At 40.1% G+C, this 18,568-nt stretch overlaps 2 protein-coding genes across 2 annotated transcripts; one reads left to right on the top strand and one right to left on the bottom strand.

Annotated features, from left to right (window-relative positions):
- The first annotated feature begins 2,311 nt into the window (after window positions 1-2,311).
- On the top strand, window positions 2,312-12,872 carry LOC135586694 (protein GIGANTEA-like). Its single transcript, XM_065087629.1, has 15 exons — window positions 2,312-2,557; window positions 3,112-3,556; window positions 4,663-4,734; window positions 4,903-4,957; window positions 5,082-5,224; window positions 5,392-5,663; window positions 5,877-5,935; window positions 7,520-7,757; window positions 7,832-7,982; window positions 8,784-8,993; window positions 9,191-10,708; window positions 11,738-11,806; window positions 11,923-12,141; window positions 12,299-12,391; window positions 12,473-12,872. Exons 2-15 carry the CDS (start codon window positions 3,470-3,472, stop codon window positions 12,773-12,775), a joined length of 3,489 nt encoding a protein of 1,162 aa, XP_064943701.1. The 5' UTR covers window positions 2,312-2,557; window positions 3,112-3,469; the 3' UTR covers window positions 12,776-12,872.
- An 842-nt stretch (window positions 12,873-13,714) lies between these two features.
- Window positions 13,715-17,087, bottom strand: LOC103968822 (uncharacterized). The gene is made up of 3 exons (XM_009382148.3): window positions 16,788-17,087; window positions 16,240-16,317; window positions 13,715-14,449 (listed from the first exon to the last, which is right to left on the bottom strand). The coding sequence occupies exons 1-3, from the start codon at window positions 16,944-16,946 to the stop codon at window positions 14,057-14,059; spliced, it is 630 nt and encodes a 209-aa protein (XP_009380423.2). The 5' UTR covers window positions 16,947-17,087; the 3' UTR covers window positions 13,715-14,056.
- Between the last annotated feature and the right edge of the window lie 1,481 nt (window positions 17,088-18,568).

Genomic DNA, 18,568 nt, shown 5'->3' with positions numbered 1-18,568 from the left:
ATCCCAGCCTTCCTCCGATGTCACCTTCTTCTGGTAGCATGCATCCCGGCGTGGTGTCTTCAGAATTCAGCTCGTGCACTGTGCACACGACGAACTCTTCCCATGCATAAATGCGTCAATACGTGGTCGGGTGCAGTTTTCAGAATCTGTTCTGTGCTGTCTCGTGAGAACTATCAGCTGCGATATTTGTGTGTGGGAAAAAGAATGCTATAACCTGCAGCAAGCGATTGAATATATATACATATATGTTCCCTTTTGCGAAAACTCATGTTGGTATGAGGATAAAAGGTGCTTTATTTGTGCAATCTCGAGAGCCAAAGGTCTCAACGCTTAAAGCGAGAAGCACCCACCCACCCAACTAACCAAAGGAGCCTGCGATCGTGGCTGATACAGACTGCTACCCAACCGTTTTAAGGTCATCTTTGTTATATACAATTCGGCTATACTCGGGAAGATATTTTGTGGTGGGCTCGCTCTTCGATAGCTCAGAATATCATTCATCGGTTCGGTTAGGCCGAGAGCTGTCTTGTCTCGCCAGTATCACATAAATTGGGCATGTGCGATATAAGAAACCCGTGAGCCCAAGAAAATTTAGATTGGGCTATGCGGACGAAGTTTGGTAATTATCCCCGTACCCATAGATATTATATCATCATACATGTGATGGGAATCATTCGGTCAGGAGGGCAGCGTGTGCCGTTTTTTTTTTTTTTTTTTTTTTTTTCTATTTTCTTTTCTTTTTTAAGGAGCGTAGTTCGTGACTTTAGTTTAAAGCATCACGACAAGTCGATTCCTCTTGAATGTTAAGAAGGGGCAGCATAATGGAGTCGCCGCATCGTAATGTAATTTCATGATTAACATGTTGACGACTCGGCATCGGTCGTTAAGAACATTAAATCATAGTAAAATGGTGAATTTTCTTTTCTTTGCTAATAAGAAATTAATCGACAGTCAAGAGGGAGGAATTGGAGCGAGGACTGTGGCAACCACCATGAAGGCAATGGTGTCATTTCACCGGTCATGTGTTGTCGTGACCCCTGGGGTCTCTCTGCCCATGCGATCCCACCATCCGAACAGTGCTGCGCATGCATGCGTGCATGGACCACCCGGGTTTCCCATTCCCTGCGAGATGACATGATGCCTTGGGCCCCGCCGCTCGTGGGCCATCGTGGCGGAACAAATCAGTCACGTCCCTTGAGTCCGAAGAAATATATTCCTCTCACCTGGTGATGCCACATCACCCCCGCATCGCTGAAATCCTTAGAGACCCTCCCATTGGCTGCCAAGTCGTACCAATTATTCTCCGTCGCCGGCTCGTGCCGGTCATAACGACGCAAAATATCTAATTCCCTCCACCACTCTTTCTGAACACGTCTCTCTCTCTCTCTCTCTCGGGGGCAGCTGCCCGTTTGAGGAAGCGGTGGCTTTTTGGGGAGGGATCCTTCGCTCCGCGCCACACCCTTGGGGTGTTCGGGCAGGTCATCTTGACCGTCCGCGTCGGCGAGGGTTTACCGTCAACCGGCGTGGCTTGCTCGATTCGTGGTCGGTCTGTTTCGGTGATTTGATTGGCCGATCTACCACGGACGAAGGAGTACACGGAAGACATGGCTAAGGAGGAGGCCACGTAGCTGTTCCTGCGACGTCCAAACGGATGCCGTGGAAGCCACTGGCACCATCTTTGGATGCTACTTCTCGCAGGAATTGCTTTTGCTGCATTTTTTTTTTAAAGATGAACAAACACCTTTCAATAATAATAATAATAATAAATAAAAACGTACTCAGATAATAAAAAGTTTTTTGAAAAAAATTATATTTATTTATTTTATCTAAATGAGAGCCTAAGCGAATGAAATCAATAATAGTAATAATAATAAGAATAATAGTTAATAAATGATAAATTGTTAATGCAAGAAAAGTCACTAGAAAGTCGCCATTAATCCTTGATATTTAATCGTCAAGGGTTGCTGGAGGCTGCTAGTTTGTATAATACAGGTTTAATTAGCGCTTTTATATGTACTCGTGAATGATGGCATGACACCCGTGACTCCCTGGCTTTGGCCAGGCTGGATTCAGTGCATGTGATGGTACGGGGGCAATTTTGTCATGCTGCGGAAAAAACACCCAAGACATGGATCATCCGGCCGCGTCCATGGATGATGCGGCATGGGAATGCGTGACCCATGCATGAGGCATGATGCATGGCCATGTCCACCGGCAATCGCCGAGGGATGCACAAAAATATCAAGGCCACGTCAGCGTTGGAGATCAGGAGAGGGAAGGGCAGCCTCCAGCTTAAGCACCACCGCATTGCAAAGTATCTTTCCCTACTCTCTTCGTTTGCCGGCTTCTTGTTTTCCCCCTCCTTAAAGACGAAGAAGAGAGAACCGATTAATAATCTTCTCTCTCTCTCCCTCTCTCAAGATTCCTCCTCTCTTCTCCTTGTTCTCGAAATTTTTTTTTTCCTCCATACCTTTCTTCCTAGCTCTCATCTCCCTCCAACCATTCAGCGAACCCACGTAGAGCTTCCACCGATCTTTGGATCCAAGGAGCCATCGCGGTAGTGTTTCTTTCGCTCTTTCTTTTTTCTCCATTTAAAAGGTTTATGATGTTCTCGATACAAATTTATCTTCGATTAGAATTTCTTGTTGTTGTTGTTGTTGTTGTTGTTGTTTTTTTTGTATACTTTATGGTTAAGTAAGATCGATCGAACGTGTAGTTCATTCGGACCGCTTTCTTGATTTTTTTTGTGTGCTCTCTTTTACTTGTGTTTTACACAGATACGGCGGTTGTCTATTTGAAATCCTTGCGTATGCTTGCTAAATTTTGGTTTGGCGGACTCTAAACTTCGGATCCGATGAATCAATGCGATCATGTTGCTTCCCTTCCATTTTATCCGCCTACTTCTAAGGATCTTTCTCAAATGAAATAAAGTTTCTAGTTCTCGCTGTTTTTGATATATTTTTCTTCTTCCTCTTTCTGTCAGAGTGTTGGATATTGAACCGAGGGGAATGAAATGATCAATTCCTTAGAATCTCATTTCTTGATTTTTCCTATATTTGCTTTTACACATATAATGAAGGTAATTTAGCCTTGTGATTATTTCTTGTGTAGATATTTGGAGATTGGTGCGTTTGAGCTTGTTCCAGATATTTGCTAGATTTTTGTTGGTCTAGAACCGCCTGAGCAGGATCGACGGATTACATGTGGATGATAGTCCCAGTTGATCTGAGCAAAACTTGAGTTGGATGAACTCTGTTGGTTTGACAGATTGATATCGGATGTGGATACGAGTTGATGCACATGTTAGGTTTCATTTGGTTCTATAGATGAACTGGCATCTGAACTGGGCTATGCTAGTTAATGCATGCTCTGATTCTTGGTAGAGAAGGACGAAATTTCTGCATCTCAAATTAATTTGCCGGCTTGTGGAGGTGAGTCTGTGACAAGGCGGGCAGAGTAGGGGCTCGGAATGTCTGCCTCGCATGAGAAGTGGACCAATGGGCTCCAATTCTCATCCCTCTTTTGGCCGCCACCACTCGGTGAGCAGCAGAAACAGGTAAAAGATGGAGTCCTTATCCTTTCTTTCTTTCTTTCTTTCTTTTTTTTTTCATATCGTGCCCTACAATATGTTGTTGCTTAGACTGCTACTTTGATGCCTTGCTGGATTGCAATGAAACTTCACATCTGCAATCCTTTAGTAGAAGTTGTAGGAAGTTGATTTGGGTCTTATTCGTGCCTTTTTACCCACATCAATTTCGCTTACAATAAGACTAGAATAAAGGCAATATAATGTAAGTCAGACAAAAGTTAACTGAAGTCCTACTTAAATGTCTTTGCCATTTTTTCATGCCAAATTTCTGTAATATCTACATACAGTTCCCTGTTATGATATAATATGTACTACTTTGTGCTTCAAATTTTATTGCTTTTGGTGTTCAATTATTCCTAGTGATGCACTTATATATAACTGTTTCTTAACTATTGGTAATTTCTCTAGCCACTTTGACTCTTCCTCATGTCTTCCCTGTTAATATCTGAATTCCTAGACCATTCTAACGTGGTTTCAACACAGTCCTTGACTAAGGTCATGTCTTCATTATCTAGACATATTTACCATTGTTGCTGGCTTCAGCATCTATTTGGTAGATCTTCATGTTCTACTTTTAGGCTGCTACAACTTGGATTTGCTAGTACCTCTAGCATCTTCTGTTCCACATTGGCTTCTTTCACTGTGTTACCAATTCGTTCTTCTTATTGGATCTCTTAGTTCATACATTTATTTCCTAGAAGAGGAACTAAGATGATAACATTCTTGGTAGCACCATGCTGACCCTATATAGCACAATTTGCTTTCTTGACTCTAAGTTGTAATTGGTTATAGAAATCAAATATACTCTTTGCCAACTACACAAAGATTTAGATATCATAGCATCAGTAATCATATGTGTTGTTTCAGTTATTAGAAGTTTTAAACCCTGATAAGATTAACATGGGTAAGTTTTACAGAAAAGAGGGGGGAAAATAAAATAAATGGATACAATGGAGCAGTTGATTTTACCATAAACAATCATTCACTGTATGCCTGAAAGTAAATTTGTTGACTGTTAGCCATGTCTAAGCTTTTGTCTGATTTCTTTCCTAACATGCTTTTGGTTCTTAAAGGCACAAGTGATGGCCTATGTTGAATATTTTGGTCAGTTCACGTCTGAGGAATTCCAAGAAGATATAGCTCAGGTATGAACCCTTTCTATCGGAATAATGTTAAAAGCATTCAATTTTCAGTACCACAGATCATGAGCTTATTGTCATGTTTTTTACTCTGCATTAAAAAAATATTATGTTCTACATGAACAAATGGTGACAAAGTCTTACATTTACTGCTACTTGGACTTGTATGTGCAGCTAATCCAAAGTCATTATCCTTCAAAAGATAAGCGCCTTTTGGATGAAGTTTTGGGTATGGGATTCTTACTCCTCCCTGTGCCAATTGCATACTATAGATGTCATGAATTGTTCTCTGTCATTTCTTCTATTTAAACTTTATACTGGGGAAGTTACTGACTGCTAATGTTATATTCCAGCTGTATTTGTTTTGCACCATCCAGAGCATGGTCATGCCATTATCCATCCAATTCTTTCACTTATAATTGATGGGACATTGGCATATGATAGAAATGGCTCTCCATTTTGCTCTTTTATATCTCTATTCAAACAGAACTCTGAGGTATGGGACTTTGAGAAATTAGCCATTTTATTGTTTGATTAATGTTGTTGTAGAATGCTCTTTCAGAAACCATACATAAAATTTGACTTCTAAAACAGAACCTCAGGGTTCTAATTCATGTCTTAAGGATACTAATTTATTCTACCAACTAATACTTTCAAATGCAGAAAGAATATTCTGAGCAATGGGCTTTGGCATGTGGGGAAATTTTACGGGTTTTAACTCACTACAATCGGCCAATTCACAAGGTTGAGCATCATAATGTTGGATATGAGAGGAGCAATAGTGACAACCGTGCTACCACAAGCAAGTCAAAGCAGGAAGAAGCAAATCACCCACTGCAGCAGGAAGATAGGAAACCATTGCGACCATTATCTCCCTGGATAACGGATATTTTGCTTGCTGCACCACTGGGAATTAGAAGTGATTATTTTAGATGGTATGAAATGTAGTTTTCGTTTGGGAATATTAGTCTTCAATAATGATCAAGTTACGTATGGCCTTGAGTTGCATATGTCACTAAGTTTGAAGTTTCTCTGCTTTGATATTGTGGAAACCTAGACTATGTTTTTTTTCCTTTATGAACTAGAGACCAATTTGTTACATGTGTTAGTCTTCAACATTTCCTTTCACATATTTTCTTTTGAATTAGGTGTGGAGGGGTCATGGGCAAATATGCAGCAGGTGGAGACCTAAAGCCTCCGACAACTGGTTCGTGAAAATTGATAGCATACTCTTTTTAATATTTTCTGCATTTATATGCTTCAAGATGCACTATGACAAATTGTATTCAAAGTTCAAACACAATTTTTACATAATCTATTATGATTTTATTCTTTCCTAACACAATGCAAAACATCTAATAAATAAATGAAACTGCATGGAGAGGTAAGGCTTTCTACACTAAACACTCCTAGACCTTGCAAGCAAGGACTGCAATCTCGTATCAGGGTACTGCACCAGTCGTTCGGACCGGTACATACCAACCAATACCTCAATACCAACGTAACGATACATGGTACACTGGTATATACCAAAGACTCGAAAAGGAACAAGAGGAAGGGACATATGGCGATGGAGGAAGGAGGAGGAAAAAGTGGATGCGGTCAAGGAAGAGGAGTTGGAAGGAGGAAGAAGGAAGAAGAGGAGGCAGTGGAGGAAGAGGAGAAAGAGAAATGAGATAAAGGAAGGAAGAAGATAAAACAGTGGTGGAGGAGGAGGAGGAGGAGGAAGCATACCCAAAATCACCGGCGCATGGCAAAGGACAAGCGACAATAGGTAGCTCGCAGACTCTTCACGTATGGTGAAGAGGCTCGCGAATACAAGCCCTAAACCAGCAACTGATGAGTTAAATTTTTTTTTTTTTCATAGGTCAGACCGGATCATTCAAAATGGAGGTGGTCTGCATGACACATGCCATCCGTTTCATGCCGGTCCAGGCAAAACTGCATTCTATACTTGCACTTCATATTTTATCACTGTGTCTTGTGTGATAAAACTGCTTAGGTAGATTCAACTAAAATTATGTGTTAATGCCTTTTGGTTAATTGGTAGCAAGGATCTAATGACTGTCCATCAGTTAAAGCCTTAACCTATTTGAACTAAGACTTCCTTTATTGGCGATTATTTGCATAAGAGAATCCTTCTGGGGTTACCTATGATGCCCACTTCATCGAGTGTATGCTAGGCTTATAAATAGGTTTGATTGGGAAAATGTGGAGTGCAGCTCTGCCTTAAGATTTGTACTAGACCAACTTGGATCTGATCAGGTCAAAAAATGCCATTTCAAACCCATCAAAACAGCTAGTGAAGTCCAAGATCACAGCACTAGCAAACTTTGATAGGAAGCATTTGTGTGTGATGTTAAATGAATGAAAAAAAGGGGATAGAGAAGAGAGATGGAGATAGCTCTAGGAATGGAGAGGTATTTCTTACTCTCGTAGCACAGCACTTGCTTCGAATCTCTTCTAATTTTTGTAAGTCAGTTTCCTTTGAAGCTTCTTCTTGTATTTGTTGGCTTTGTGTATGATGTCTATGTTGATTTCTGCTTCTCTCAGTTTATGCTTGGAATTCTTTATCATATACATGAGAATAATTATGCCCACTGCACTAAAAACTTCTGCATATATCAAATTTATATGTTGCAAGATTGAATTGTCTCTAGTTATTTCTATCCCTGCACATGTAAAACTTGTGTTCATTCATTCCTATAGAAAAATCAAGGTCTTTTCCTAATGCAGTTTTAGTTTCTGCATGTGCCTAAAGACCTGACAACTATTTAATGTTTTTACACAGCTTGTAGTCGTGGATCTGGAAAGCATCAACTTATGCAATCCACTCCCAGATGGGCTGTAGCCAATGGAGCTGGAGTTATACTGAGTGTTTGTGATGAAGAAGTAGCTCGTTACGAGACTGCAAATTTGACAGCAGCTGCCGTTCCTGCACTCTTGCTTCCTCCTCCTACAAATGCCTTAGATGAGCATCTAGATGCTGCCCTGCCTGCTCTTGAGCCTTTTGCTTGCTTGTTTCATAGGTGAGCAACCTGCCTTTAACATATAATACGTGTGCTGGTAGAGATATTACTTATGATTGCATTTCTTCCGTCAGGTACTATGCCCTTGCTACACCTAGTGCAACTCAGAGGCTACTTCTTGGACTGCTTGAAGCACCACCATCATGGGCACCTGATGCACTTGATGCTGCTGTACAACTAGTTGAACTCCTTAGAGCAGCTGAGGATTACGCATCTGGTGTGAAGGTATGTTGTGATAATTGAAGATATGTAATTCTGTTCCAATGTCCACTTATCAGTGTTGTTCATTTCTCCCGTAAATCATCACATCATTGCACTGTTACCACAAAGTTGTTAATTTTACTCGATAACTATTTCTGTCAACATATCTTCCTTTTTAGTTTCAACAAGTATTGGGTTATTTAAAAGAGGGAAATAGAAAAGAAGGATCCTCTAGAAATATACTTTATCAAACCAAATGCCATAAGAAAACAACAACATCATGAAAAGTTTCTTCAATTTCAACATCTTGATAAAACTAGTCTGGATATGCATATGGGCCATGTCAGCTTGTATGATGATCCAAAATATATCTTCTTTGAATGCCAGTCGTGCTTCGGTGAAAAAATCAGAGTGACAATTGCAGGACAGCAATTTGACCATATAGACAACTTGCACCACCAAGCGTTGATCACAGACATTTTGTTACAGAAACTAATATTTTTTCGTTTAGTGGCAAAATATCTAGGCCTACTAATCTGGATGGCCATGTGTATCAATTTAAGGGTGTTGCCCAAGTAGTCAGAAATCCTCTTCCTCGTGTGTCTTCTTTAAACACTGGATGCAAATCACTGAACCATTGGTTTATTTCGGACGTGCACTTTTTTCTTTGGGGTTGCAAATCACTGAATTATTGTAATGTCAACAAAATGCTTCAAAAACTTCAATTGAGTTTCCTTTGACACCTAATGTTGTCATAATTATCTGATTGATCAGCATCTCTCTTAAAGCATGTAGTTGCTAATTTTCTTATATTTCCTTTTGCAGCTTCCAAGGAATTGGATGCATTTGCACTTCCTACGTGCAATCGGTATTGCAATGTCCATGAGAGTTGGAATCGCTGCAGATGCTGCAGCTGCTTTGCTTTTCCGAATACTTTCTCAGCCTACATTGCTCTTTCCCCCTCTGAGACATGCTGAAGGAATCAAAGTCCATCATGAACCTGTAGATGGTTATATTTCACCATACAAGAGACAGGTAACTCAAGATATTTGCACTATCAAAGTGAACCAAGGAAAATTATGAGTCATCTATTTGTTGTTTACACAATGCCATGAATTCTTAAATTATTTATTTGAAGCATACCACTCAGCAAATGTATTCTCTTATTTGTTCTGGTTTAACTTGTTCTTTTGTGATTGATACACATTACTATTGATGGTAAATTCAATCAGATAGAAGCTTCTATTTGTGATGCCACTATTGAGGCAACTGCTCAAGGAATTGCATCAATGTTATGTGCACATGGCCCTGATGTTGAATGGAGAATATGTACCATTTGGGAAGCCGCTTATGGTCTGCTTCCTCTGAGTTCTGAAGTTGTTGACTTGCCTGAAATAGTAGTTGCAACCCCTTTGCAACCTCCTCCTTTGTCATGGAATTTGTATTTACCACTGCTTAAAGTCTTAGAGTATCTTCCCCAGGGAAGTCCATCTGAAGCATGCCTCATGAGAATCTTTGTTGCCACCGTGGAAACTGTACTCCGAAGAACTTTCCCCTCAGAGAATTCGGAGCAACCCCGAAAATCGAGAGGTCATGGCAGTATGTGGTCTACCACTAAGAACCTAGCTGTTGCTGAGCTTCATACAATGATTCATTCACTGTTTTTGGAATCTTGTGCATCTATGGACCTTGCCTCCCGCTTGTTGTTTGTAGTGCTAACAATTTGTGTCAGTCATGATGCTTTGCCTGATGGGAGCAAAAGACCAACAGGTTGTGGTAGTCATTCTGCAGAAGAAATTGGGGAGTCAGAGACAGTAAATGGAGAGGCGGTTACAAGTTACAAAAATAGGAGAAAACAAGGGCCAGTTGCAACATTTGATTCTTATGTTCTAGCAGCTATTTGTGCATTGGCTTGTGAGCTTCAGTTATTTCCTTTGATTTCCAAAAGCCGTACATGTTTGGAATCTAAAGACTCCGCAAGAATGACTAAAGTTGCAAAGGGTAATGGAGCTGCTCATGAGTTATATAATAGTATTACATCTGCTGTTTGTCACTCTCGCCGAATACTTGGAATTCTTGAAGCCCTTTTCTCATTGAAGCCATCGTCTATCGGTACATCATGGAGCTACAGTTCAAATGAGATTGTAGCTGCTGCAATGGTTGCTGCTCATGTTTCCGAGCTGTTTGGAAGATCAAAGGCTTGCATGAATGCTCTGTCTCTCCTAAGGAGATGCAAGTGGGATACTGAGATTTCCACGAGGGCATCTTCACTTTATCACCTTATTGATATACATGGTAAAAATGTTGCCTCCATAGTTCACAAGGCTGAACCTCTTGAAGCGCTCTTGGTACGTTCACCGGCATGGAAGGATGACATAGCTTGTTCTAGTGATAGGAACAGCAGTAACAACTTTGATGGACAGGATAATGCCAACTCAGAGTCTACCAGTAGTTCATCAGGAATGCTCTTAAAGCCTGAAAAGCCTAGTTTAGTAAATCATATTATGGCAGAGGCATCATCAAAAAGTATTGCAAATTTGCCAGTTGACGCTCCTGCTTTGGCAACTTTTCTAACCATGGATAGAAATGTTGGCTACAATTGGGGTGCACAAGCTCTTCTAAGAACTGTATTTGCAGAGAAACAAGAATTATGTATCTCTGTTGTTTCATTATTGTGGCACAAGCTAATTGCAGCCCCTGAAACGAAAGTGAGCGCAGAAAGTACATCTGCTCAACAGGGTTGGAGACAGGTAAAGAATTCTTCTATTAGGTGATGTTTATTTTCAGTTATTGTTCTTTTGGCTACCCTGTGAACATCTATCACTAGACTAATACTAAAAGTTTGCTTAATGTGCTTTAAGGAAAATCTTGATTTTTTTTTAATGTCATATCATTTTCATTTCTTAGACCATCTCAATTTAAGGTCCTACCACTGTGATCAAGGAACAAGCCAACAGTCACAAAATCCGTCATCGCATGGCTATATTATTCCTTTTTTTTCTTTAATCTTGGTGGCATTGTCATTTTTCGAACTAAAAGTTGTATTAAGGTTACTGATGCAATAATAACTGACAAACTGCCTGATTAAATATAAATTAAAGAACCCAATTCATGATTCATAGTTTATTTCTCGTTCCAATAGCACAGATCCAAACCAGGACACTTTCATTCCTTATATTCCGGTAGCATGGGTCCACACCAAGATAGCCTTTGATCACCATTGTACCCTATATCCTCGGAAGTCCTCCTGTCAGCACAAAAATGATAGGTCAATGGAACCCAAAGTGCTCCAACCTAATCAAATGGTTAGTTCCTCGTTTTTACAAATTTATCCTGACTTATTTTGATAATCTTATCAATTCAAGTTGCTCAAAGTCACCAAACTCCCATCACATAAAGGACTTTGAACAAGCAAGATTCTTGACTTGCCATTGTCTTAAATTCTTTAGTAGAATTAGCAGCAACACAAGCAAGTGTTGGTACGTGTTCACTATTATTTTAGTTCCAACCCCAATTATTTCCTTGAGAATTTTGGTAATAATGTGTTTTGCAGATACTTATGATTATCATGGTTTTCTTTTCTTAAAATTTAATGATAATGGTTGCAAACTTCAAAAAATTTGTGGCAGCTGTTTTCTCTGCCTCTTTTTATAAAAAGGAGAAACAATTAACCAAGAAATTGTGGAACTTAATTATAGTAATAATATCTTGAATATGGTTCTTTTTCTTGGTACTGCTCATAATGCTTTAGACTGACCAACTTTTCCCTAAAAAACCAGGTGGTTGATGCAATCTGCAATGTTGTTTCAGCTTCACCAACAAAAGCAGTAACAGCTATTGTCTTACAGGTCCAAACCATAGTTACTTTAGATGCTTTTCTCTATTATTAAATTGCATCAATATTAGTATGTTTTCCAGTATTTACCATTTTCTTAAGTCACTTCTGTGGAACTTCTTGTTACAGGCAGAAAAGGATTTGCAGCCCTGGATTGCGAGAGATGATGAGCAGGGACAGAAGAAGTGGAGAATCAACCAGAGAATTATAAAATTGATCGTAGAACTTATGAGAAATCATGACAGCCCAGAGGCACTGATGATCCTTGCAGGTGCTTCAGATATTCTGCTCCGTGCTACGGATGGAATGCTCGTTGATGGTGAAGCATGTACGTTGCCACAGTTGGAGGTAACAAACATCAGAAACTCAATTAGAATTTTACAGAGCATAACCAGTTTGGATGAATTTTCTTACTTTTTGATTATTTTCGCAATGTGGTATTTGTCATTATGAGAGCAGTTTCTTGTTCTGATATTCTGTTTCCCGTCTGTACAAACATGAGCAGCTCTTGGAAGTAACAGCAAGAGCAGTTCGACTTGTGATCCAATGGGGTGAATCAGGTCTGGCCGTCGCAGATGACCTCTCGAATCTGCTGAAGGTAACTCTTCTTCTGACTCGATCTCAACAACAGTCAGCGACAAAGTGCTAAATACTAAGTGCAAAAAATACGGTAATGCAGTGTCGCTTACCAGCCGCGGTCCAGTGTCTTTCCCATCCAAGTGCACACGTACGTGCTCTCAGCATAGCGGTACTCCGCAATATCATCCAGAACAGCACGAGCAACGGCAGTGGTCGTATTCATGGGGATGCGCCGGGCCTCTCTGATCCATCGTACCAATGCTTGAATCTGGGAATCATAAACTGGCATTCAGACGTAGAGAAGTGCTTGAAGTGGGAGGCTCGTAGCAGGCTTGCAACTGGTTTGACACTTGCTTTCCTCAGTGCTGCTGCCAAAGAATTGGGCTGCCCCATCTCCTGTTGAGCATATCTTTGGCGTTGGCGGCACTTGTTAATGTATATGTAATGCCCTGTTAGTGTTCAGTATGATAGTCGCTAATCTAGTCTGTGTTTTGTCACTATATTTGGTGTATCGTTGTCTGAATTCTGAAGAATGTCAGTGGACCGTACACTTTCTCATTGATGAAATGAAGTACGCATGGTCAGCAAAAGAGATCACGAGAAGGTAGCAGCCGTGTCTCTGCAGTATGCATGGTCGGCAAAAGAGATCACGAGCTTTTCCACTCCATACGCGTCTAGTATACATCATCATCTTTCAATGGCCACGGAAAGGAGTAACTAAAACAAAACAGTCAGCGGTTGCATCCCTCAAAACGTCGGCGTGTGATCATCTCCGCTCGTCTGCATCTCAGTCGTGGATGAATCACTGCCGTCACCTGCCCCCGCATGCTCTCCGATACCAAAATACTATGGTCGTTACAACAGAGGGTCACCCGTCACGGAAACATTGACAAACCCAGAAGAACGAGGTCACCGTCGAAGCCCTTCTCGGAAGGTATTCCAGAAACACGGCAAGGAAGGCATCTGAAGGTAACCTCGAAAGAAGACGGGAACAGGTCGGGTCCTCTGAGGGCCGTTATTTCATCTCTGACGCCGATGCTGTCTGTTTCGATTTCAACGAGAGCCAACCACGGGTCGTGCGATCCCAGACCCACAGGGTACAGATTCAACAAGGCCCGAAAGATCTAATCCATCGTCGTCGTCTTGGACTCGTTTACCTCCTCCAGCAAGCAGCCTTTCCCGGAACTGTGACATAATAAAGCTTCTTCACCTCCTCCTACCCACTCACCACACTTAATTTTCTGCCAGAAAAATAAATTCTTGCGCTGTTTAAACGAATGGGTAAAACTCCTAATTAAAGTTGAATCCGGACAAATTATTTACACAGAGAGAGAAAAAAAAATTAAAAATTCAAGTTTCCTCTACAGATACGTAACTTCCAAACAGCATCTGCGACTGCAAGCGAGGTACATGGCTTTCTTTGGAGGCATGGATAACTATTTTTCATTTGCCACTTCCACCACATAAACCTCAGATATAAAATGCTATGGTGGTTGCAACTGAGATACTATCAAGAAAAGCCACAGAGTAGGATCAACATATAACTAAGGATGTATCAAACACCACATGATTGCAACTGAGATATCATCATGAAAGCCATCGGGGCTGTCGTTGCACGTGCAAGTGATTTTGTGACACGATACCTGCGGCTCTACCGGTGCAAATTGAAAACCCCTCGACAAAGTCATAAGTCGGCTCTATCCGAATGCATGTCCATGGACGAATCACTGCAAGTGCGAGAGTCCTGGCTTTGGTCAAGGTGGTTCGATCCATGGTTCCTGATTGTATTTTCTTGTGGCAGGGCAGTATCATGGCTTGCGCCACCGCCGCCTCCGCCTTGAGCCGGGTGATAAGACTCCAGACTTCTACGAACTGGACTGGATAAAGCATTTGAGAAGACCGTGTCCTTTGTTTCCTCACGGTGACCCGTCCTGGCGAGGCCAACTGCTGCAGTTCCAATCGTACTGGAGTCATGGATGTTTGTGCTTCCAAACTGCATCGAGGACTGAGGATATTGGTGCGGCAACTGGGGAATTGGGGACATTGCCGTATCCTCACCACCATGGCCAATCTCATTCTGCAGGGTCAAAACATTAAAAACAAAAAAACTGGTTATAACGACTCTGTAATGCACAACACACTTGTCATTACCAAGAGGATAAACAACAATAACAACAACATGCTGTCGTGTCCCAACAATTTGAGATGCACAAAATGGATCTTCTTAGTTCTTACTCATTGGCCTCATTATATATCATTCGACAAGAAGCATTCATATCTCTGCTGATTATTATCGCTAATAAAATCTTGGGTCTCTCTCTCTCTCTCTCTCTCTCTCTCTCTCTCTCTCTCTCTATATATATATATATATATATATATATATATATATATATATAGTGTGTGTGTGTGTGTGTGTGCCTTTTCGTACAACTACTCGAAATATTGACTGGACTCAACTTGTTTGACCACAATATCTATAGGTCCACTAAAAACGTTCATATTACCTTTAGACAACTCTTTTCCATTTTATCTTCTATTGGGGCTACCTAAACAATCATGGATGAAGACATTTTTCAGACTATCTTTCCCAATAATTCGACTCATTTACATCAATAATATCATCTTAGCTATACTAATTATTTTTTGTGTATGTTGTGTTTTTAATGTCTAGCACTCGGATTCACAAAATCTTGCAAGCCTAACCACTATCTTACAATGTTTTTAATCTAAAGCATACTTGATACCCACATAAAACCTTGGATATCATCTAAACTTTAACCTCACAGCTTTTGCTTGATCAACAATATTTTTATCAATCTACCGGTCCTATTAATAGAACCAAACCAAAAATACTTAAAACACATGGGATTACTAGTGATGCATAAGAGAAGTTGAGACTGAGCATCTCTTTTGCCATAGTACAAAATAGAAAAGCATAATTAACATATATCTCTAAGTATAAAAAGGTTTGCACTATGCAATAAATGAATAAAATGGCATGTGAAAAATGAGCATCAATTCTTTTTCTTCACATGACAAGTATTAAAACAAGAGTCTATTAGTCACAACAAGGTAGGCATAATCTATGCAGACTCGTAACATACATCACTATTAAACAATCCAACAACTAAGAGCAGGGCAATCTTGACCCAGCAAGACAGGAGATCAAAATGTCCAGCAGATGTAGCTTATAATGCTTTCAGCTAGTCTATAAATGAATAAATTATTAAAAGCCAAATGAATGCAAATTTATGCCAAATGCTTCTTATATCATTAATATAAGCATATATTGTATCTTCAACATGTAATTCATGCATCCTCTTGTAAGCTATGCCATAATGTAGGAGGCCCGATGATCTACTAAGCCCACACATCATCCCAGGATATGGAAAATAATTGGCTTATAAATTTACAGACTGATGATTCTGTAAGCATGAAGAGCATTAAAAAGAAGCCCTAGTCAGTATTAAGTACTTTTTTACAACTTCAAACTCATCATAAGCATTGTTGCTACAAACTAAGGGTGTAAAAGACATTATGTGGACCCAAGTCAAAAGATCAGAAAAATCTATGAATATTCCAGACTTGTTTGTGAGACAATATTCGGGGCAACTAATGATATGAATATATGTTTCAAATGGATATTGGAAAACGAAGATAATCGAGGCAGCTTCCCATATGCAAATAACATTATAATAACAATCAAATGGATATTGGAAAACGAAGATAATTGTGGCAGCTTCCCATATGCAAGTAACATCATAATAACAATCAAATGGATATTGGAAAACGAAGATAATTGAGGCAGCTTCCCATATGCAAGTAACAACATCATAATAACAATCTGACACTACAAACAAACAACACCTGAAGATACGCAAGTATATCAGCTACGGTCACCCTTGACCCTTCATCATGTCTTAGAATCAACTGGTAGAGCTTCTCCTGCACCAAAAAAAAATTATATATATATTAATAGTCTAACATCTTTTTTACGCTCGAGAAATTACGAAAACAAGCAACAGAAACAATTTTACATGATTGTTTTTTTATCAGTGACATGAAAATTAGTTAATACATAACGACACCTTCCAGTGCAAGCCAGGCAGTTATAGACCAAAGGAAGCAAAGAGCAGTGGAGGTGGCTATTAAGTATCTGAACATAAATGACGACGATATTAAGTATCTCAATTTTTATTTTTAATAAAACAAAAGAGTGCACTCTCTGTGATTACACTTTTGTTATCATTAAATTCTGAAGTTAACATTTCGATATTCTCCTGAAAGCCAAATAGCCCTCAATCTTCCATCACTATCATGAAAATCCCAATAATCCCTGGCCGAACCATACCGATCCGAGAACATTTGACGGAAGCAAAAAAGTTCCGGGAAAGAAAACGATAGAGAAGGAATACCAAAGCGTGGCGCTCTCCGGTTTGGAAGGCGAGCTCCTGCTGCGCCATGGCCTGCGTGTAGATGAGGGAGAGAGAGTTGGCGGCGCCACGGAAGACGGAGTAGATCGTCCGATCCGCCTCATCGAGATGCGTATCCTCGGATTTCCTCTTCTTCCCCATCGTCGTCAACTCGATTCGATCCTCCTCTCAGTTTCAAACCCTAGAGGATAAAATACAGGCAACAAAACAAGAGGAAGAAGAAGACGACGAAGAAGGCTAGACCCCTTCAATTTGCCACCGAATCGTTTTTCCGGAGACGCCATAATCAATATATATATATATATATATATACATATATATATATGTGTATATATATATATATATATATAACACACTTGGAATCCGAATCGGAAGGGAACAAGTACGCCTGTCTCGAGTGAGGCAGCCGTGACGTGTGACGCCTTATCATCGCGCTCGAGCCACGTCTCCGTTAATGGCCCCGCGGTATAAATCCATGGCACGATTGCCTCTGCATGATTGGTGGTTCGGTCGAGACATCACATCCGCAGCCGATTCGGTATAAATTAAAGCTGTGAGCTTTAATTTTGGGTGATGCACGGATGCTCTCCAAGACTGAGGTAACTGGAATCGTCCAATTCTCGAATCATAGCCGTCCGCCGATGCGGACCCCACCAAAGAACCGAGCGACGGGATGGTTTGGTTGGAGAGGGGAGTCTGATTGATGCCATCCTCGTGTCGGCCTGCGGTCATCTTGATGCCAAGAACGATGGCGTAGGAATATTGACTCCTCACTCCTTTACCCATCGCCTTAACATCCACACACACATCACAAATGGAATGTCTGCTGCCAAGTAATCGATTTGCAGAAGTTTCATCGTAGTAGTATGCACACATGCAATTGATTCGACTCCTAACCCTTTGCTAGTAGACTTAAAGATTATGTTGTTGCCATTGCAGAAGTTTCACATGAAAGCCGAATCGAATTCAACTTTAATGATCGATCACAAGAGACAAGCCAATCGATCATATCAAACCGACGTGTCTTCTATATGGATCTGACACATGGGCTAGGTGAAGTTGGCTCGTTGACTATATGCTCTTGACATGTCAATTAGATGAAGCCTACACATCGACTACATTGAGCGATTGTGTCCAGTAGGAGCCAACACATCGACGCGTGGGATTGATACGCTGCCATGCCATTTCTACCGAATCAGATTTATTCTCGATCCTCTTACACTCCCCCACATTTATTAGTATCCTATTATGTATCATGCATGGTTTGTATGATTATCTTGATTTACTAATATATTATCTACCGAATCACCTTCTTTTGTCTCATTGCAAAATTTATTTCATCAACTAATATAAGAAACGCTCCAATCAATTATTACTCGGCGTTAAATAGAAAAAATATTCTTGATCAATTCTACTAGTGGGCAAACACATGATAGTTTAGTTGGGTATAAAAAGTAAGTCATTAGGTTTGTTCATATGGATATTTATTATAAAAAAATAATTTTGGATTGTCGTCTTATTGCCCACGTGGACATCAGTCCAACAAGGGATAATTATAGGTTGTTCCCTCGAAAAATATTTCATGGGATATTTTGTTATCCTCTTATCATATAATAAAAAGTTATCTTTTTAATAGTGTTTGAGATCATGTTTTTTACTATTTTCACCTGTTTATCTCATGATTAACTTGAGTGTTAAAGAGATCATTTTAAAAATCTTTTGATTTTCATCTAAAAATTAATGATTCGAGGAGGTTTAGAGAT

The sequence above is a fragment of the Musa acuminata genome, chromosome BXJ1-10 (genome assembly GCF_036884655.1).
Source record: "Musa acuminata AAA Group cultivar baxijiao chromosome BXJ1-10, Cavendish_Baxijiao_AAA, whole genome shotgun sequence".
NCBI classification, from domain to species: Eukaryota; Viridiplantae; Streptophyta; class Magnoliopsida; order Zingiberales; family Musaceae; genus Musa; species Musa acuminata.
This window is presented reverse-complemented; position numbering and strand designations above follow the sequence as displayed.